At 55.2% G+C, this 20,145-nt stretch overlaps 5 protein-coding genes across 5 annotated transcripts; 1 reads left to right on the top strand and 4 right to left on the bottom strand.

The window, feature by feature from the left end:
• Positions 1 to 62: 62 nt before the first annotated feature.
• Positions 63 to 1,985, bottom strand: MYCGRDRAFT_91971 (uncharacterized protein; the record flags this gene model as incomplete). The annotated part of the gene is made up of 2 exons (XM_003853951.1): positions 63 to 1,353; positions 1,483 to 1,985. The coding sequence occupies 2 exons, from the start codon at positions 1,983 to 1,985 to the stop codon at positions 63 to 65; spliced, it is 1,794 nt and encodes a 597-aa protein (XP_003853999.1).
• A 1,259-nt stretch (positions 1,986 to 3,244) lies between these two features.
• Positions 3,245 to 4,610, top strand: MYCGRDRAFT_70252 (uncharacterized protein; the record flags this gene model as incomplete). Its single annotated transcript, XM_003854236.1, has 4 exons — positions 3,245 to 3,422; positions 3,478 to 3,790; positions 3,852 to 4,051; positions 4,162 to 4,610. 4 exons carry the CDS (start codon positions 3,359 to 3,361, stop codon positions 4,608 to 4,610), a joined length of 1,026 nt encoding a protein of 341 aa, XP_003854284.1.
• Positions 4,611 to 5,171: 561 nt separating this feature from the next.
• Positions 5,172 to 7,803, bottom strand: MYCGRDRAFT_91969 (uncharacterized protein; the record flags this gene model as incomplete). The annotated part of the gene is made up of 7 exons (XM_003853950.1): positions 5,172 to 5,519; positions 5,570 to 6,040; positions 6,093 to 6,783; positions 7,051 to 7,325; positions 7,381 to 7,561; positions 7,614 to 7,636; positions 7,696 to 7,803. 7 exons carry the CDS (start codon positions 7,801 to 7,803, stop codon positions 5,172 to 5,174), a joined length of 2,097 nt encoding a protein of 698 aa, XP_003853998.1.
• A 365-nt stretch (positions 7,804 to 8,168) lies between these two features.
• Positions 8,169 to 14,540, bottom strand: MYCGRDRAFT_108776 (uncharacterized protein; the record flags this gene model as incomplete). Its single annotated transcript, XM_003853949.1, has 3 exons — positions 8,169 to 10,082; positions 10,290 to 14,059; positions 14,174 to 14,540. 3 exons carry the CDS (start codon positions 14,538 to 14,540, stop codon positions 8,169 to 8,171), a joined length of 6,051 nt encoding a protein of 2,016 aa, XP_003853997.1.
• A 728-nt stretch (positions 14,541 to 15,268) lies between these two features.
• On the bottom strand, positions 15,269 to 19,872 carry MYCGRDRAFT_108775 (uncharacterized protein; the record flags this gene model as incomplete). The annotated part of the gene is made up of 3 exons (XM_003853948.1): positions 15,269 to 18,027; positions 18,609 to 18,934; positions 18,986 to 19,872. 3 exons carry the CDS (start codon positions 19,870 to 19,872, stop codon positions 15,596 to 15,598), a joined length of 3,645 nt encoding a protein of 1,214 aa, XP_003853996.1.
• Positions 19,873 to 20,145: the final 273 nt, after the last annotated feature.

The following is a 20,145-nucleotide window of genomic DNA, read 5'->3' as shown; positions in this document are numbered from 1 at the left end:
GATTGTTTTCCTTCGGCTTTGCGGCGTCATCGTTGTCTCTCTCCAGCGAGGCTACCTGCACGCTACGCCTCACGATGAACATAGACCACACTTCTCACCTCATCTTCTCCTGTGTCCGACGGCACAACCATGGCGAAGCTCTCAAACGCCAGTACCTTCCCTCCCACACCCGCCACGAACTGCGGACTCCACTTCTCATCGCACCATCTCGTGCCCGGGCACGCCTCGGCCGCGACTTGAACAATATCCATTGCGCTTTGAGCTGGTGCCAGCTCCTCTTCCATGGTATCACTGGCCTGGTCTGCGATCTTGGCGGTGATGCTGCGAACATATTCCAGCAGACTATCCGCCGACCAGAGATCCGGATAAGCAAAGCACAGCAGCAAAACCAACATGTCATCCTCCCATCCCGCCTGTCGCAATTGATCGACGTCATCTGTACCCGCGTTGGCGGCGATACCAGTCAAAAAGTCATCGACTTGCTCACGACCGGCGACGGCGGAGAAGAGACCGAGCAGAGTCTCGAGGGTGTAGAGTCCAGTACCTTGTATGGGAGTCCCGGTGGAAGGTAGAAGAGAGCGCAGGTACGACCTCAAGCTGTTCATGACTGAGGTGAGGATGGTGATTTGTCCGTCGCGGTAGACTTTTGCGAGTGACTGTTTGGCGTTGCTCGGAGAATCGTGTGGAGTGCTCGCTTGTAACGTGGCCAGTTTTGGGGCGAGGGACTGCACGATCATTCGAGCCAAGAAGGGCAGGTATTGTCTTCCCAGGCTGGAGAGTTGGGTGAGGTAGGCTAGAGGATCGGATTGGAATACGAAAGGAAGATCGCGGGTATGGCGTAGAATGTAGAGCATGAGCTCGAGGAGAGGTTCGGGAAGTTGTTGAAAGAGGCTGACAGGATCGCTGGACATGCTATCGAACCAAGTGAGTCGTTTGATACCGAACGTTGCTTTTTCGCTGCTCCAGTGGCCGTTGGTCGCAGAGAAGTAACCTGGTTGGAAGGGTCTAATGGCGGCTTGCAGATCGGATGGAGGTGGCTTGAGCGTGAGAAGAACTTTGTCGTCGAGGTTATTCGGAATGCAAAAGCCATAGCCGAGAAGGAGTTCGTCGTTGCTCTTCGGACCATAGTTGTTGAAGGCTTCTTCGCCTCCAGGGATAGGATCTTTGACCGTGATGCTGAAGCGCCCAGGGTCAAACGCCCAGTCGACTCTTGCCGTGGGCGAGTGGTTGGGTATGTCGATGACGGGAAAAAGGACCGGAAAGTCTTGATCCTCGGCGGACACTCGCGACATATCGACAAGTGCTGTTTGTCGCTGGCCTTGCGGACCGACCTTATACGCGGCCCAATACTTACTGTCTAGTGGACGCAAGGCACGCGAGGAGAAAGAGCGGGAGGTGAACATGGTGACGGCCCATTTGAACAGTGGCCTGGGATGGGGATCAAAATGGGATATGCACCTACCTTCAATGTGCTGTACTCACCATGTGTAAGGTTCGACATCAATCTTTGCCCTGTTCAGCATGTCGATGCCTTTCGCATAGTGTTCCTCCTGCAGCTTTTGTCTTGCCTTGGTCGTATGCAGCACATCGGTGTCCGCCAGCCATTGAAGATCCTCATCCTCAAACCAGAATGGAGTCAGGTGTTCATGTTCTGGACCAGGCAGGGTTTGCAAATATGGTCTCCAGAATGATTTGGCTTTATTGATGTACTGGTGCATGAGGTAAAAGTAGCCGATCGCTTCCGGAGCCAGACCTCGATTTCGGAAGACGGAAAAGGAGTCGTCGACCAGCGCATTCAAGCTCGACAGGGCGAGAGAGTGTGGGACTGTACAGATCCTCGAGTCTGGGCCCAAGGAAGATGCAAAATTGACTCTGCAGTGCACGCCGGCGGTCTCATTCCAGTCCAGGTCGATGGCAGGGTTGACATATCCGCCATTATCTTCCAACCACAGTCGGAGGGTCTGCAATTGACCTGTCGAGGGCATGCCGGTGTTTGGGATGTGAAGTGCGATCGATGGATGTGTTGTCTTGTTCAATGTCCACTGCCGGGTCGAGACCGGCTCTTTTTGCACATTTACTAGCGCCGACTAGGGTCCACGCCAATCGTCGTTGGCCTTGGCGAAGGGCATGCTCCATGGCGTGCAACAGCGAGAAGAGAATCATCACGGTCTGTACAACGAGTACAATGTCCGATGATTTCTTGTTGGGTGACGACTGAAGGCTGAGTCTCGGGGATCAACAGACCCATCCCTTGCGGGACATGCTGACGCCCAGCGATCCAGTAGAGTAACGACCGATCGATGCCTTCGTCCGCTTCCCTGCTCGATGCTGATGCCCATGGGCCCGGGACTTGGGATGTCCACGGATGCGTGCATGTCCATACCTTAGAACTACTGAACAATGAGCGTCTACATAAGGCGGGTCGAGCCTCGCAGCTTTCCTTCGTTCCTTCTCACACCATTGACCACACAGTCTGCACTCCCGTCCTCGAGCGAGCGAACTCTTCTCCCACAAGCCAAAAAACAACCAACCAACATCATGCAGCTCCATCCGATCGCCATCATGTTGACTTTGGCTACATCCGCCCTCGGCTACTGGGTCAGCAATCCCATCTCTTCATCCCGCGACGTGTCCTCTTTGTTGACGTGTTGCAGGTCCGTGAAGGCGGAAACTGCGTCGGCAAAGGAATCAATCATGGCACTTACCCTTGCACTTCGGTACGTGTGTCTCTGTTCTCGATGCCATGGCTGTGTCAAATCGTCTCGCTGACATGTATGGCGTTCCAAAGGGCTCCGGCGGCGGTACTTGCACGCCTCATCCCCCTGGTGCGACCTGCTAGATTGTGCGGGATGGGATCGACGGGACGATGTGCGCACAATGAGAAAGGTGGGCCAACGTTGGCAGCTGTTTCCTGACGTCGCCTCTGACTTTACAACAACAGGCTCGGCCATGGAAAGATCAATCCTCATTCCACCAAGTCCCGAGTCAATTCAAGGTCAATCTGGACGATCCCGTACCTCTCGCATGGCGATCTCGCCTCCTCGACACCTCACCGACTTTTCCTTGGGTAATCTTCGATGTAGTCTCGAATTGAATCGACGTCGATGTTCTCGGAACATGTCCTCTTCACACTCGGCGATATGACTGCGCTACCTTATCTCCGTTTTCCCCGAGCCAATTGACATCATCTCAAATAAATGGTCCATCGTTCATCTCAAAGGCAACGCGGCTGGTGAATGCAGGGACGAGTTGGGTTTGAGACGAGAAATATATACATACCGACCTTTCCCTCTACCATTTCTTTCCGTCTGTTTTCTTCCCTTTCTCCAATTCCTACCCATCTACCTCCTCCGCAATCATGACTTCCCAGCAGAAAACCGCCGTCAACATCGTCTTTGGGGCGATGACCATTGGCAAAGAAGGTAGAATGATCTGTCCATCACATCCAACAGCAATACACGGTCTGATATTCCCCAGGCGCCGAACAAGCACGAGTCCACGACCTTAAAACCGCCGGCGAAATCCTCGACATCTTCCAAAAGCATGGCCACAATGAGATCGACACCGCACGAGCCTACGGCGCTGGCTCCTCGGAAGGGATGCTTGGAGAACTGGAGTGGCAGAAGAGAGGCATCGTCATGGACACAAAGTATTATCCAACCATTGCCTTTTCGGATACTCCCTCCAACTGGGCCGCCAAAGGTTCAAGACATACCCCTCAAGAACTGCGGGAGAACTTGGAAGCGAGTTTGAAAGCGCTCAAAACGGACAAGGTGGACATGTGGTATCTGTGAGCTACATCACCTCATGATCTCCATCTAATCCCGGTGACTGACCTCCTCACCTCCCAGCCACGGTCCAGATCGCACCACACCGTACGAAGAAACCCTCAAAGCCGTCAACGAACTCTACAAGGAAGGAAAATTCACCCGCCTCGGAATCTCAAACTACATGTCCTGGGAAGTCGCTCAGATCTGCGAACTCTGCCGCACCAACAACTGGATCCAACCCTCCGTCTACCAGGGAGTTTACAACGCACTCCATCGTTCCGGTAGGTAGACCGAACGACAGAAAGCTGCAGCAGTCCGAGATTATCTCTCGGGCTGTGCCAGCAAGTCCTTGAACCGCGCTCGTGCTGACTCATCCGCCCTTGTGTCTTAGTCGAACCCGAACTCTTCCCTTGCCTCCGGAAATACGGCATGGCGTTCTACAACTACAATCCTCTAGCGGGAGGCTACCTCACCGACCGCTACCACCGCGAAACGCAAGACATGGAAGAAGGATCCCGCTTCGACCCGAATCGATGGCAGGGGAAAATGTATCGCACGCGCTACTGGAATGACTCGTACTTTGACGCGCTGGACATCCTTCGACCGGTGGCGAAGAAGCATGGTCTGACGGAGGCGGAGTGTGCGTTGAGGTGGATGACACATCATAGTCAGATGAAGAGGGAGCATGGAGACTCGATCATCATCGGAGCCTCTTCGACCAAGCATATTGAACAGAACCTTGTCGATCTCGAGAAGGACGCACTGCCGGAGGAGGTGGTCAAGGCGTTGGATCAGGGATGGGAGGGCTGTAAAGCCATCAGCGGGAAGTATTGGCACTAAATTGGAGAGATGGGCAGCTTGCTGGAGAAGGTGCACTTGTCGGTCGGAATCGGCATCGACATGGCTTTGCCAAAAGGCTTATCCTGTGCGTATGGCATCGCTTCGCCCCTTTTTCCAAAGTCTTGATTCGAGAAAGTACAAGGTTCTCCTGGCCAGTCTTTTGTGCGATCAAGATTCGCTGAAACTGTAAGCGTACTGGGTGATAGCATGCGATACGATGGCGATTGCGCTGAAGATTGGTGCGCACTTCAGCTCAGGTCGCTAGAATGCAGACTGGTCCGATGGGTGACAGCTGTTTTGTTCGTCCGAAAGCGAGGCGCATAAATGCTTACAATCATGTTCATTGTGTCATTATACATACATGTCGTTACATCTTTACAGCGTAAGTCATACCCAGACCGTCTTGTCCTTCATGCCCATCCTCTCATTAACGATGATCTTTCGTAATCGCTGCGCGCTTTATTCCCATGCCCTTCAGCTGTTTCCGACAAAGAACCTCGCGCTTAACAATGCTTGAACATGAAATGCTTTCCATATCACCTCGAACACTCCTGCATTTTCTCAATCTCCTCGTCCAGCTGGGCTGCTGCTCTTCCCGTCCGCATTCAGGATGTACTGACTCTGTACACTCTTCAATCGATGGTAGAGCGGAGTCGTCGAGGCTTGCCGCTTAGCCGGGGTATCGAAGATCTCCTCGTCTTCGTCTCGACCTCTCTTGCCGGTTGGTACCCGCAATGGAGTCGTGAACGGCGACATCGAAGGTCGTAGGTCCAGACCATCAGCGGGAGTGGCGGAAGCATGTTTCTTGTTGAAAACTGAGGCGGGCGTGGAAGGTGGAGGCATTGCTCCCGAGCGCAGTGCTAGAAGTTGTTCGACGATGGGCTTGGTGACGGCGGGTTGTGTGGCGTACTGGGTCCTTGTCAGTAGAGATCTTATGGACCTGGCACGAAGACACTCACGCAATGCTCGATATGTCGCAGCGGGTCGAACAGTTCGCGCAACATCAGGTCGTGGTTTGGATGTCCGGGTGGAGCTGGGACCCAGGGAGCATTTCCCGTCGCTGCGAAGCCCGGCTTATGTGAGCCTCGGGCGTTGACGACGTAGGAACGGAGGCGGGTATGCAAAGTCTGCGCAGTGCTTGGGGAGATGCCTATTTGACGGTCAATCGATTGAGCTGGAAGATGAGCTTCTGAATGTCGCTCACCCATGAGTTTGCCCAGGTCCGTCTTTCTCTGCAGTCCATCGTGGAGGACAATGCCCATGCCACGGCGCAGGAGGGCGAGATCTTCCATTTTCGTCAATAGATCCTCATCCATGCCTCCAAGAAGACATTGATAGCATGTGTGCTCGTCGGGAAGCCGAGGATCTTTGCTACCCGAGAACCCGTAGCAGTGTATGTGCTGCCATGTATCACAGTGAACGCAGTTGACCTGCAGTAGTGGTCAGTAGAAGACTCCCTGAAATTTCAGCGGTCGCTCTCACCATATCACCTGCATCACGCGCAAGTCCACATTGGCACAACACTCTCTCTTCCTTGTCTGCATCTGTATTGGTGGATTGACTGAGACTGAGCGCAGTCTTGCGAAGCTTTGACTTCTTTGCCTCCAACAAATTGGCCAACTTGGGTAGCAGCATCATTTTGGTTGTCACTGGCGGTTGTTGCTTGAGCGAGTCCTCTCGAGCCGTGGACATCTCTTTCTCAATCGGAGAGTTTGGAACACGACTGATTGTCCTGGCCGCCGCCGTCGGGCGACGCATCGGCATCTGTGTTTGGGTGTCTCCTTGCGTCAAGTGCTCCGGTAGCATCATGCCACCCAAAGCGCTCTTCATTCGAGGCACAACACTCGATTGCGTATTCGCATCGCGCTCAGATAGCGCTGGACTCTCCGAGTCTTTCCTGTTTGCTGCCATCGCCGCGGTCGGCAATGGCGTTTCCATCTGAGTGATGAGACGATCGACTCCACGATCACTGCCAAGGGTTGAGGGTAATGACACCTGACGTTCCTTTGGTGTTTGTGAGACAACAGTTTCGGCGTCGGCTTCTTGTGGTAGAGAAATATCGATGTCGGCCTGTGCGGATATCGGGTCGCCATATCCGAGCTTCGTTGGGTATGTGCTGGGCACGATGTCTGACAGGGCTGGGTCGTGCAGGTAGGACACCTTCAGAGTGGTGCTGTCGAGTGTCAGCCTTCATATTGCTACCGCCCCAATGTGGTCTCACCTGTGGTATGCCGAGTGCAATTCGTTCTCGAGCCCCTTTGTATTCTTCGCCCAGCCATTTGCAGTCGCAAATCGCAGCTCGTTCGTGGTGCTTGGTTCGAAACCGGTGGGCTGATATTTTTTGCTGTCATCGTCCGCGTAGAATAGTGACATGGACACGTAACGCTTGTCTGCAAGAAGGACATGTTAGCTGGGATATATGTCAGAGGCTCGCTCGAACGCACCTGGAAGACCAGGCAGCTTTTCGGTCAGCTTTGTGATGCCGCGGATCATCTTCTGCATGGCCTCGCTTGTAGCTTCCAGCGTGAGGGGATCGCCTTTAGGACCATCGACCTCAAGCCCAGCGAGTGTCTCCCCACTGCTTTCATCCGTGTGGTATTTGATGGTGAAGGTGTATGTCTCAACGACTTGTTCGCGATCGTCGGAGTTCAGGTGTACGCAGACTTGCACGGCGTGGAGAGTTCCTTGTTTCAGCGCGGGAAAGGCTCCCTGCTCCTGCGATTGTTCAGCAAACGATCTTCAGCACGTAATTCTCGAAACGATGACTGACCAGCCAGTCCAGAAACAAGTCGGCACGCTTGCTGCGGTGACGTTGAAGGACTTGCATCGATGTGCCAGGCAAGGCCGACTTTTTCTGAGGCAGCTTGCCATTGGAGACGTCTTTGTAGGAGGGTATGCGATCATGATTGGGGTAAAACTGTGAAGTGAAGACCTTTTCGGCGAAGAATTCGCTATGTCGCTGGTCAGTATGAGTGTCGGTGAGGTGGTGAAGTGGCAACGGACCGCGTCCAGGTGAGCGTGCTGAGCTGTAATGGAAGTCAGTTGTGTTCCCTTCCTTCATCGCGAGGTGATCATGGAAACTCACTCCTCCAAGGAGAAGCGTCTGAACGATCTCCTGACTCTGCTTTTGAGTAAGTCGGGTCTTGGTCACCGGCGGCGCTGGCCGCGTCTTCTGCATCTGTACGCTCGGCATGTCGGAGGCGAACCTCGTTGAGAGGACGGGAAGAAGCCGGAGTGGGAAAACGGCGGCATCCAGCAGTCGTGAAGAAATGTTGTTGGAGGTGAAAGCGAAGTTGATGAAAGTCAAAAGTGAATATTGAAGTTGAGATGAAGCTGAAGTGGCCTTCGCGTGAGGTGGGCCCCTGCACGCGATCCCTGCTGGGGTCTGGCTGCTTGCATGTAAATTGTGTACGAAGGAGCAACAAGATGGAGAGAATCGAATGAAAGATTTATTACTCACTCCTTTGGCCATGACAATTGATTGACTTTCTTCACCTCATTTGTGCTGCACCTGCCATCAGGCCCGCACGGATAGGGTTCCTCAATCATCTACCACACCTAAACCACCACGCCCAAGGCCTCGCGATACCTCAGGAACGCAGAGCCCGTGCCGTCGCTCCTCACGTCGCCCATCTCGACGTCTTCAGCGTCAAACCCCTCCCCATGAATCGCCATCTGCCTCAGTTCATCTTTCAACACCGTTCCCATCTCCACCATCGCGACCTTCTCCTCCAAGCCCATGTTCCTCTCCACACCTTCCATTGCCGCCAGGCCGACTCTCAACTTCTCCGCCAGCGTCTTTCCCTCACGGCCGAATTTCCTGCTGTTGTTCAAACCCATCAAGCGTGCAAAGTCGGAGAAGACCGCGCCGCCTTGCGCCCAGCCTTCTGGTTTCTGAATGGGAAAGCGCGTGAGCAGGTCCGAAAGAGGCTTGTAGTCTCGCTCGATGACGGCTTTGGGACCGAGAGTAGCACAGATGACATCGTGCGCTTCATCGAGCGAGTGCGCGTCGAGTAGATACTGTGTCTGCAGCCAGGGGTCATTCAACTCAGCTCGAGCGTGCAGGGCTTTGGCGGACCACAGCATTTCAGCTGGGATCTTGTTCTCCACGCTGAGGACATCAAAGTAGTCAGGATCGGTGGTGGCCGGATTGGGAATTCTGCCGCCGTTGCGCTGGAGAATGTCGATCACTGCCCTAAGGCGAGTGTCGGCGGAACGGAGGTGAAGGAGAATCCATGTGGAAGTGACGTATGAGCCGGCGGCTTCTAGCTCGGAAGCGTAGCTGGTTGTGAGCTGGTCGAGCTTTTCATCGGGCAGTTTCGAGCAGTAGCCTTGAGCGCGAAGCTGAGTGGCCATCTGCCATGCCAGGCGAGAGTTGACGGCGCTGCCAGACACGGTTTTGGGGTCAAAGAGGGCCTCGAGATCTGCGCGCTTAGTGGACAGGCGCAGGAGGCCCATGATAGCGTCTTCCCGACCTTCACCCTCACCTGCAGCCGCCCACGTCGGGGTTGGAAGAACCTCCTCCTTCTTGTCTGCGAGGTCGCTGCAGTAAGCCTGGACAGCCTCAATGATGGTAGCATGACCGCCAAAGAACAGCCTCAGTCCAAAGCTCTGCTTCCAAGTCAAACCGAACTGCTCCGAGATGCAGACTTCCTTCACGCGGTTCTCAGCGGGTCCAGTCTTTCCAGGAATTGTGCACACGTAACCTGCGAGGATGGAATACAGCGCACGCGTAGCTTCGGGGAATTCAGACCAGTCGTTACGCTCGCACCAGGCAGCGATCTGATTCTGCATCAGACCGCGGCTAGCGTGGTCGCCGGGAAGTTGAGACACCAGTGTTGCGAGCTTGAAGTCTTTGCCGGCCACCAGCGCGTCGCAAGCTGCGGCAACATCATTCTTGGTCAGATGAAGGAGCGCCTTCTCTTCGGCAATCCTCACCAGACCGAGCTGCTCTTCGACTGAGCTTCGCACAAGGCCTGACCACATGTCTGAGAAGCCATCCTTACGCAGGCGGGATTCGTAGTGCCCGATCTGCTGCTCGTCCAAGCCCTGGACGAGTTTCGGGCACGCAACTTCAATGCGATCGAGCAGACCGCCTGCGACGCGCCAGATAGCGATTTCGTGATCGAAAGTTGCGCAATCCGCCATGTTGGTGAAGCTGATGGCAGCCGAGGTATTCGCGCGAGGGAAGCCGTCGACGATGTCGACGTCAGTGAGGCTCTTCTGCGCGGTCAAGGTCGGAGTGTTGATATCGGTTGCGGCGACCCACTTGGCAAAGCGAACCTCTTTGTGTTCGCTGACAAGTGGCTGAAGGGCGGTCTGGAGAGGGTCGGAGATGGGCCGAGTTGAACCATCAACAGAATAGACAATCGTGCCACCGTTGCTGAAGGAGGGCTTCATGCTGTCGTGGAAGCCCGCGTCGTTCTCATCGAGGTCACCGGCGGAGAGGCGAGGCTTCTTGGAGTATGGTTTCTATTTTCATTCTCAGCTATGTACTTTCTTTGGCGCGTGTTCTTCTGAATGGGGAGTGGGTAGTGATGACGGAACGCCCAAAGTACGTCTCGACAGCCTCCGACTCAGCCGTGAGCTGAAGTGTCAATGTACGTGAGTGAACACAAATGCAGGAAGTTGGGCAAGGCAGTGTTATAGTGGTGCGAGGGGTAGCGCTCAAGTTCATACCTCAAAGCCTCGTGTGGCAGACGCCGTCTTCTTGCCGTTCTTCTCTTGCGACCAGAGAGAGTTCATAATGTCCATTGACGTGCGGAACGCCTGGCTCTTTCCAAAGTCAGTCGGCTCCGCGAACATCACGCTGCCACCGAAGCCAACTTTCTTCGCGCTCTTCTGAGCAAGGTAGCTCTGACCAAGTGCGCTTTGGCCGAGCATGCTGCGCTTGAACGGGCTCTCGACCACGTCATCCGTCGGCGCCTGTACTCGCGCGCTTTGCTGAAGTCCTCGAAGGTACTGGCGATCGCGTTTCTTGGGGCTCATGGTGCGTTGCAGCTGGTCTTCCCAGTTTTCGGTGGCGAGCTTTTGAGGAGAGTTGAACGCGGCGGACCCAGAGGTGGGCTTGAGAATGGAGCGGAGGAGCCTTGGCTCTTCAGCAGCGAAAGAGCCTGGAAACTCGGGTTCCGGAGATTTCTGTTGTTCCTCAGCAACTGCCATCGTACCATCATTGTCGTCAAGCGCCATACTGGAGTGATAGCGGTCATATTCGCCGCGCGTTGGAGCCTGCACAGCACCGCCGTTGGGAGAGATGAACGGGTCTTCCGCGTCGTTCCCAAGACCGCCTGACATCAAGTGATCTCCGTCCAAATCCTCGTCTGCGCTCGGATCATCATAGTCGTAGGAGATGTGCGACTCGTTAAATCCACCCGGCACGCCACGCGCACTCTGCACACTCGACATGGAGCGCTTGTTGAGCTTGAACTCAAAAGTATCGTCCACGTCGCCAGAGCCGTTGCCAGTCTCGATGCTTTGCATTGTGTCGTCCTCTGCACGGCCAGGCGTCTCCGGAGCATCACTGAGTTCGCTAGACTCTTGCTGCATGTCCATGTCCTCCGTGGAGTCCTCCTCATCGTCATCATCGTCGAGGCCGTAGGTGGTGAAGTGCTGCACGGTGAACGACCAAGTACCCGTATCGGCGTCATAATTGAGGAACTTGGTTCCACCGGTCTGCTTGAGTCGGCGTAGATGCTTCTCGTAGGCAGGACCACTCTTCGCGAGAACGGCTTTCCTGCCACCGTGGCTCTTTGGCCACGAGTTCTCCAAGTAGATGGTGCTTGGAACGTTCAGACCCTTGCCACGTGCTGGCTTGGTGGCTTCGTCCGGATACACGGTAGCAGAGCGGAGCTTCAAATGAACAATGCCCTTGCCGTCATCGTCGCCACAAATCTCGTCCAAATTGGTGGTGGTCAGGTCGCAAGGGCCAAACTCGATGCGCCCGACTCCATCCCGGCGGACTGTGAGTCCGCCAAGGGTGGACAACTGCGTCCTCGACATGTTTTTCAGATCCTTGATCGAAGGAATAGTGGAGTAGTTGCCAATCTTGATGGCCCTGCTTGGAATCTTCTCGGCTGGCGCACCGGTGCTCGGTGCTGTAGACGGACGTTGGTCGCCGTTCTCAAACACAGTTGTCAGGGACGAGTTCCCATTGACCTGTTGCATTTCTGGCGCTCCATTGCTCTGCGACTTGGAAGTGGGCGCGGCACGGAAAAGATTCTGCGGAGACTCCTCCCTCTCAGGCTCCTCGGTGCGTACAAGAGCGTTGGCAGGGCTTGGCTCAGCGTTTGACGGGATAGCCTTCTCCGCAGGTCCATCGAAGCTGACCTGTTTCCTTAAAGCATGACCTTCAATCTCGCGCGTCGTGTCGACTTGCTTTGGTCTGAAAGCCTCATGGCTCATGCTGCGATCAATGTTGAGCTTGCGCATGCTGCCAGAATTCAGGTACCTGCTAGAGGCACTGCCTGGAGTAGGACGAAGTAGACTCTCCCCTTCACCACGAGGACTGCCCTCGACACCGCGAAGGCTGTTCATAGACATGCTCTTGGAGAGTCTGCTGGTGAGAGCGCTGCCAAGGCTGCCAGTGGGTCTCAGCAAGCTGCTAGCTTGTGGGGTCAGGCTGACGGAGTAGGCAGATCCAGGTGTGCCGTAGGTCGAGTAGCTGAAACCGTAACCAGGGTTGCGTCCAAGGGTGCTCGCTCGAGGCGTGTAGATTGGGGAGTTGAGACGAGTGCTGGAAAGTAAGCTAGGAGTCTTAGATGGGGTCGGTCTCGCTCCGGCGAGTGGTGTGGCAAGTGGTCCGACTGGGGTGGATGATGCAGTGAGCGAGCTGAACAGCTGATCGTTGCCATATGGCGAGACGGTGAGATTGGCGTGAAGCTGACTCTGCTGGTTCGGGTTGTTGCTCTGGGTCGATCCAAACATCGAGTTGTTCTGCGGTTGGTTGTTGTTGCTTTGGCCGAGCCCGCCGAACAAGCTGCCACCCGAGTTGTTCTGTTGGTTTTGCTGGCTGTTGTTGTTGCCGAAAAGACCGCCGGTATTGCCGCTGTTGGATGTGCTGCCGAACAACCCTCCGGATGCAGGCTTGTTCTGATTGTTCCCACCGAACAGGGACGAGCCAGCGTTGTTGTTGCCGCCGAACAAGCCACCGCCAGAGTTCTGCTGCTGGTTGTTATTTGCTCCTCCGAAGAGTCCTCCGCTGTTGCCAGTCGTGCTGGAGCCGAAGAGGCCGCCAGCAGGCTTAGCGGTGTTGTTGGCGCCGAACAGGCCACCGCCAGTGTTGGTGTTGGTATTGCTCGCTCCGAATAGACCACCGCTCTGCTGCGCGGGCTGCTGATTGTTGTTGTTGGCTCCAAAGAGGCCACCGGTAGTGCCCGTGTTCGTGCTGCTGCCGAATAGGCCGCCAGTAGCAGGCTTTTGCCCAAAGAGTCCTCCGCTGTTATTGTTGGCTGTCGAGGCTCCGAAAGGATTGCTCTGCTGCTGTTGCTGCTGGTTGTTGTTGGTCGCACCGAACAAGCCACCTCCAGTGCTTGCAGTGTTGTTCGTGCTGGCGCCGAAGAGTCCGCTTCCCGTGTTGGTGCTTGTATTGTTTCCAAAACCGCCTGTTGCGGGCTGCGCTGCGCCAAACCCTCCAAAACCTGCGGGCTTCGCCGCGCCTGCTCCACCAAACAGATTGCCGCCAGTACTGGCAGTGTTGTTCGCGCCGAATCCCCCCGTGCTTCCACCTCCGAAAAGCCCTCCTGTGCTACCAGCAGTGCTTCCAAATCCGCCGGTCTGCGCGGCAGTGGTTGCGCTTGCGCCAAAGAGGCCACCTGCAGGCTTGTTCGCCCCGAACAGACCTCCTCCCGTGTTGTTGCTTCCAAAGCCACCAGTAGCTGTGGAAGCAGTATTATTGTTGGCTCCAAACCCACCAAACCCTCCCGCTGTCGAATTTGTCGTGGTGTTGTTAGCACCAAAGAGCCCACCACTCGGGGCAGCAGAGGTGTTGTTGCTGCCGAACGCGCTTCCACCAAATCCAGTAGTCTGGCCGAAGCTACCGGCTTGTCCGTTGGTGTTGCCGTATCGTCTGCCCTGCATGTAGTCTTCGACCCTCAACTCCTCAAAGCTCTTGTTTTGATAAGGTTGCTGGAATGTGATTGACTGGTAGTGGGCCGTCTGATTGGCAGTGCCATCTTTTTCGGTGAAAGCCTGGAATGGGGTCCCGCTAGTGCCGTTGTTGCTCGTTACAGGGGCTGATGCGCCAAACCCTCCGCCAAATCCACTGGTGGTATTGGTGGTGGTGTTGCTCGCGCCAAACCCGGTAGTCGCTGTGTTGGATGCGAAAGGATTCGAGGTGGCCGCATTGTTTCCGAAGGCGCTGGTGTTGCTGGCGGCACCTCCTCCAAACATGGTGCTGCCAGTATTGGCTGTGCTGCCAAATCCTCCTGCGGTAGGTTTGGCGCCGAAAAGGCCTATCTAATCGTCAGTTTAATCCATCGATGCTTCTCATGAGCGACAGCCTCCGGAAAGCGCAGGCAATGCGCTGTGCTTGTCCTTAAACGTCTTGTAATTCGAAGATAACGTACCTCCGCCAGCATTACTCGCTCCAAATCCCGTGCTCGCCGTGTTCGATGCTCCGAATCCGCCTCCACCACTTCCAAATCCCGTCGACGCCGTCGTGTTGGTTCCTGCGCCACCGAACAGTCCACCTCCTGTCGAGGCCGGTGCACCAAACCCTCCAGCAGGTTTTGCGCCGAATCCAGTATTAGTGGACCCAAATCCACCGGTGCTTCCAAACCCGCCCGAGGTCGGCGCAGCTGTATTACCACCGCCGAAGATCGAGCCTCCGGTCGAGGCGTTGTTGCTCGCGCCAAAGCCTGCGCTGTTGTTGCTCGCACCAAACCCTCCAAAGCCGGTCGAGTTGTTGTTCGTGCTGCCGAAAAAGCCCGACATGATTGCGATTCGATCGGAAAACCGAGGTGGGTTTCTCGTGCGCGCTCGTGCGCTGGATTTCGAGAGGTCGTCGCCTTATGTCCGCGTTCGTCGCGAGGGTGTGGCAAGCGTTGAATACTGAATTTGCGGTTAGTCGGTTGCTGGTGAAGGTTGTCGCGTTGATTCGCGCCAATGTCCGTGAAAAGCGCTTGGACAATCTCTTGTCGATGAGAGAACGCAATGACTCGATCGATGCGAGTGTTGGCGCGGTGCCACGATGTTCTCGAGTTCACCGTCCGCCGTTGGGAAAGTGCCGTACCTTGAAGCTGTAGGTGGGTGCAAAAGATCGCACAACGCTGAATGATGAATTATGCCGAACGCGCCATGCAGTAAATGTTGTCTGCGACAAACTTGTGTGATGGTCTCATCGATTTAGAGAAAGAAGAAGAGGTAGTGGGTGGTGATTCGGGAGAAGAGAGTCGCGTCACGGCCTATTCGTGAAGCTGTGGAAGACGCTAGCGAAAGGCGGGCGGACCAGCTCTTCCGCCAGCCACTCAAAATTCAAAGTCAGCCTCAGGCAGACAGCAAACATAAACCATTCACTTTCGACATCAAAGGGTCATGAAGACGCAGGGTCAGCCAGACATATACGGAAAACCGATCACTACTTATACTTGAACGAGATCTGCTGCGCCTCTTATCAGGCAACAACGGCCATGGATGCCTGGAATTAAGCACTGCTCATATGTGACTCTGAACTGGTCAAGTACACGCCTATGCTCTAACGTGCATAACATACGAAAAGAACATGCTGATCGCTAACAAATGCTCGATTCTCTCCTCCCTCCGGCGAAGCCAAGTACCGGCCATGTTCGATCAACGTCCTTCAGACAAACACACTAGATCGGCATAAGATCCATCACGAGCTCGGCCGCGAAGCTTGAGCCGAGCGGCGAGCGCCCTGTGCAGTGAAGTGCGCCGGCTGGGCTCGCGATGCCAAAGAATCCCATTGCCCTCGTCGAGGTCCCCTTCTTCCAGCTGGTGCAGCCACGGCGTAGACAGCTTCATCCATCAGCCTACGGGCTCGCCGCTGGATATGATGGCTTCGTAGCACCGCCGTCCTCTGCAGGAGTAGGCGCATTATTTCCAGGTATTGGTAATTCATCAATCGGCGTTGGCTTGCTCTCAGGCTTCTTCACAGGTACGTCGACGTTGATCTTCAGCTTGTTTGGCAGCGTCTCTCCACGGACGACCTTTTCCATCTCCTCCCGATCAAGGGTTTCGTATTCTACCAACGCCTTTGCCAGTCGATTGAGTGCCTCGCGGTTCTCGGTGAGGAGCTTCGTCGCCCGCTCTTTGCCCTCTTCGACGAGTCTCCGTACCTCCTGATCAATCAACAGCTTAGTCTGACCAGAGAGCTTGTCCGGATCGCTTCGAAGATCAACGTTGCCGAGCTTTTCGCTCATACCCGCGCTTGTGACCATGTAGTAGGCGATACCGGTCGCGTTTTGAATGTCGCTCGAAGCGCCCGTGGTAACGTTCTCCTCGCCATAGACGATCTGCTCGGCGACCTTGCCTCCCATGCACATGTCCAATCGGGCCAGGAGCTCCTTTTTACTCTCAGAGACTTTGTCCATCTCCGGGAGTGAAAATGTGATTCCAAGTGCTTGTCCTCGTGGCATGATGGTCGCCTTGTAAAGTGGCGTGGAGCCGGCGGTCAACATGCTGACAAGCGCATGACCGCCTTCGTGATAAGCAGTCATTTCCCTGTCTTTCGGTTGGATGACTGCGCTGCGACGCTCAGCACCCATCATGATCTTGTCCTTCGCCCAGATGAGATCTTTGACCGTGACCTTGGACTGTTTGTTCTTCGATGCGTGCACAGCAGCCTGATTGACCAAGTTCTCGAGTTCAGCCCCAGAGAATCCAGGAGAACCCCGAGCGATCTCGGTCGCGTCCACGGAAGCATCGACACGAATGTTCTTCATGTGATGCTTGAGGATAGCAACACGACCACGCACGTCAGGGAGCGGCACTACAACGTTACGATCGAATCGTCCGGGTCGAGTAAGGGCCTTGTCGAGGGATTGCGGAAAGTTGGTCGCGCCGATGATGATCACGCCCACGTCCTGGTCAAAACCATCGAGTTCGGTCAGAAGCTGGTTGAGAGTCTGCTTGGCATAAGCGGCATCCTTTTCATTGCGCTTTCCGCCAATGGCGTCCAGTTCGTCAATGAAGATGATCGCAGGAGATTTGCCACGCGCAGCTGTAAACAGCTCGCGCACACGTTTTGCTCCAACGCCGACATAAATTTCGTCAAACTCGGATCCGGACATGTAGAAGAACGGCACACCGGCTTCACCAGCGACAGCACGAGCGAGCAGAGTCTTTCCAGTACCTGGGGGTCCCGTGAGAAGGACACCTTTTGGTAGCTTGCCACCAAGAGTGCTGAACGAATCCGGTGCCTTCAGAAACTCGACAAGCTCTTGCAGTTCCTCCTTGGCTTCTTCACAGCCATGCACGTCGCTGAACCTGGTCTTCTGCAATTCCGGCTTGGCTTCTGCGTTCTGCGCTCCACCAATCTTGCTCCTCATGCCAGTCGCTTCGATGAAGAGCGTGAACAGCACCAGCGTGATGTACGAGGCGAAGGCGAACACGGCGATGAATTTCACCCACTTGAAGATGGTGCTTCCCATGCTCTCGTCGACGACAACGTAGAGAGGTTCGCTTTTCGCTCCGGAGCCTTGCTTTGATATGCCCACGTTACTGCCGTAAGCTCTGGCTCCCACAGCTTGCCCAATAGCCTGAAGTTGTTCATTGCTCATTCCATTGTTCATGCCGTTGTTCATGTTGTTGTTCATTTGCGACCTTCCAACCATGTGTCCAATGGCTCCGCCGCCGAGGCTGGCGCCACCTAGACTTTCAAGAGCCTTCGAGTAGGCCTGGTCAGTGGCCGCGTTCGTGGCGTATCGACCAGTCTGATAGCGTTCAACGAGGATTTCAGGCATGTTGGCGCGGAGCAGGCCTTGGTAGAAAGCGTTCTGCGCAGTCGCGCTGCCTGGGTTATTGTTTGCAGTCTGTTCCATGTGCGCCAGAAGATTGCGACTTGTTTGTGAACCCCATCCCGAGCCGAAAAGCGTCCGTTGTTGCGTTAGGCCTACAAAAGAGGTCCGTAACGGAGCATTGAACGCCAGAGGAGAGCGCACCGTCGCGGAAGAGAATGGACGGCTAGGTGAGAATGCCTTTGATGACCGGGCTGTTGTGTGAGTCACGCTCAGTGATGAAGCCAACGAAGGAGTTCCATCTCTTCTCTCAACCAGCGTCGATGACTTCCTGTGCTGCTCTCCCCGAACTGCTCGTCCGGAGCAGAGCACTCCAGCAGCATGCCTCCGAAGAGCCGTAGAGCGCATTGTTGGCACTGCATCCACCGCGCCAGCAGCCAAACGACCGAGACTCATCGGCGTGAGTAACGCCATGACGGCGAGCGAAGTATTGTGTGCCGACCTGGCTGTGGTGGTTTCGCGTATGCTCAGTCGCGCGAGAGAGTAGGAGATCCGCAGGAAGCGATGGCGGTGGTGAAGATGAAATACAGAATAACTCTCGCCGCTCCGAAGGCGACAACGTACGAACCGATGATGAGGGCATGGATTAAACATGTGCGGTTCGGGCCGCATCGATCAGGAACGGCAGGAGAGATCGACGCTTCCATTTGCTTCGCCTTCCTGTTTCATCTCACTTCGCAGGACGACTTCATTGACAGCACTGCTGGCAGAAGATAACACGATGAATCGTTGTCATATACTCGTGTCTCATCTATCGCTCATAAACATGCTTTCATGCTCGCTGCCAAATGCACGCCAAAATGCTACCATAACCGCCCGAATCCGCTCCCCAACGCCATCGAAGACAATGTCACCAGACCCAACCAGACAGCCAACGCATTCATAGCACCTCTGTCGCCAAAATTAGCGCTCGCCGCAGAAGTTCCACCACCACGACCATTCGGAGGAGAACCAGGAGAAACAGGAGCCTTGCTCGGAGGATCCAGGGGAAACTGCTCCAATGGGACGGTCTGGATGGAAATATTACCTTGATGCCTCGGGATCGACCTAACAGCCGTTCCGTCAAGCAGGAGCAGAGACTGCACCGTCTCCAGAGCGGACATTTGCTGCCCTACGCCGTAGATCCCGTCGTAGCCACCGACATACCACTTCTGCCCACAGGTCTGCCCGTTGTCTCCACCTGAGCAGGATGCTGCGGCGGCTTCGGCGGAGGCGCCAATGTATTTGCGGGCGACCGCCGTGATGGACGGGTAAACCTTAGCCGACTTTGACATCCATCGAGAGAGGTACGCTTTGAAGCTGACCTGATCGTTGTTACATGTTCCGCCTGGCTCACAAGCTGCTTCGTACATGCTGCGTGGAAAGTCAGTAAGGGTCCAAACGATCAGACAACCTTCAACTCACATGCTGGTGGCGTTTGGAAAGGGCGAAAAGAAAGTGTTGAGTGTTGAGGTGAGCAGCCCTTCAGTCCTTTGCTGCCAAACGGCCGAGTTCGTCAGATTCGCCATTGATGCGGCTCCGTACAGTAGCATGGCCGGATTGTAGCTCCATTGGATGTGGTTGATTTCTGAGCAGTTGATCTTGTCGTCGCTGCCATCGTACACTTGATAGTTGGCGCCGATGAGGCCAATCCGCGACATCCACTCCCATGATTTCTCCGCCCAGTCGACGTAAGTCTGATTACCGGTGTACCTCGCAAGTCTCGCAGACATCTGTAGCAAACCACCATTACTGATCGCATTCCGGTAGTTGTAGCCAGCGTTCGATTCGAAGATTTGCCACTTGAGACCTCCTCCACAGGCCTCGGTGTTCCAGCGCGGCGCTTGGGTGTTGAAGACGGCGACGGCAAGATCGAGCCAGATGTCCGGACTCTGTCCTGAGGGAGGTGGGAAGCCATACTCAAGCGCAGACAGTACTGCAAGCGCCCAGAAGGCCTGGTCATCGTTGCCAAGAGAAGGGTAGTAGGCAGGTGGCATGTAGTTGTTGTCCGGTCCCACTTGCGCCATCAGAGCTTGTGTGATGACTGCGTTGTAGCTCGTATCGTTGGTGAAAGCCCAGTAGTCAATCATGCCTCCCCACATGGCTCCGGCTTGCCACCAGTAGAGAGGCGGGTCGAGAGTGCCGATGGCGGTCGCTGGTACGCCCGTCACGTTGGTATGGTACCATGACTGTAGTCCAAAGGCGAGTGTGGCGGAAGCGTTCTTGATCGATGCGGTATCGTTGATGTCGAGCGGAATACCCGCGGCGATGCCCAAAAAGGCTGCCAACGCAGCAACAAAGGTGATCTGCATGGCTGGAAGGTCTGGTGATAGAATATGGATTGGCAAGTCGGAAGAGGACGTTGATCAGAGAAGTGGAAGAAATGGAAGGCGTCTGGGCAAAGTCGCCACGCAATCGCGGCATACTTAACTTTTCCGCAACAATAAGAAGGAATCGCATTCACCACTGACGACTGTTTGTAGTGCACAAACAAACGTGGCTTGACCGTCACTCGCACACGCACGCCCGCTGTGATGCGAGACGCGATTCAAAGAGTCTTGTGACGATTTGCGGTCGTATTCATG

Source organism: Zymoseptoria tritici, chromosome 3, assembly GCF_000219625.1.
Source record: "Zymoseptoria tritici IPO323 chromosome 3, whole genome shotgun sequence".
NCBI classification, from domain to species: Eukaryota; Fungi; Ascomycota; class Dothideomycetes; order Mycosphaerellales; family Mycosphaerellaceae; genus Zymoseptoria; species Zymoseptoria tritici.
This window is presented reverse-complemented; position numbering and strand designations above follow the sequence as displayed.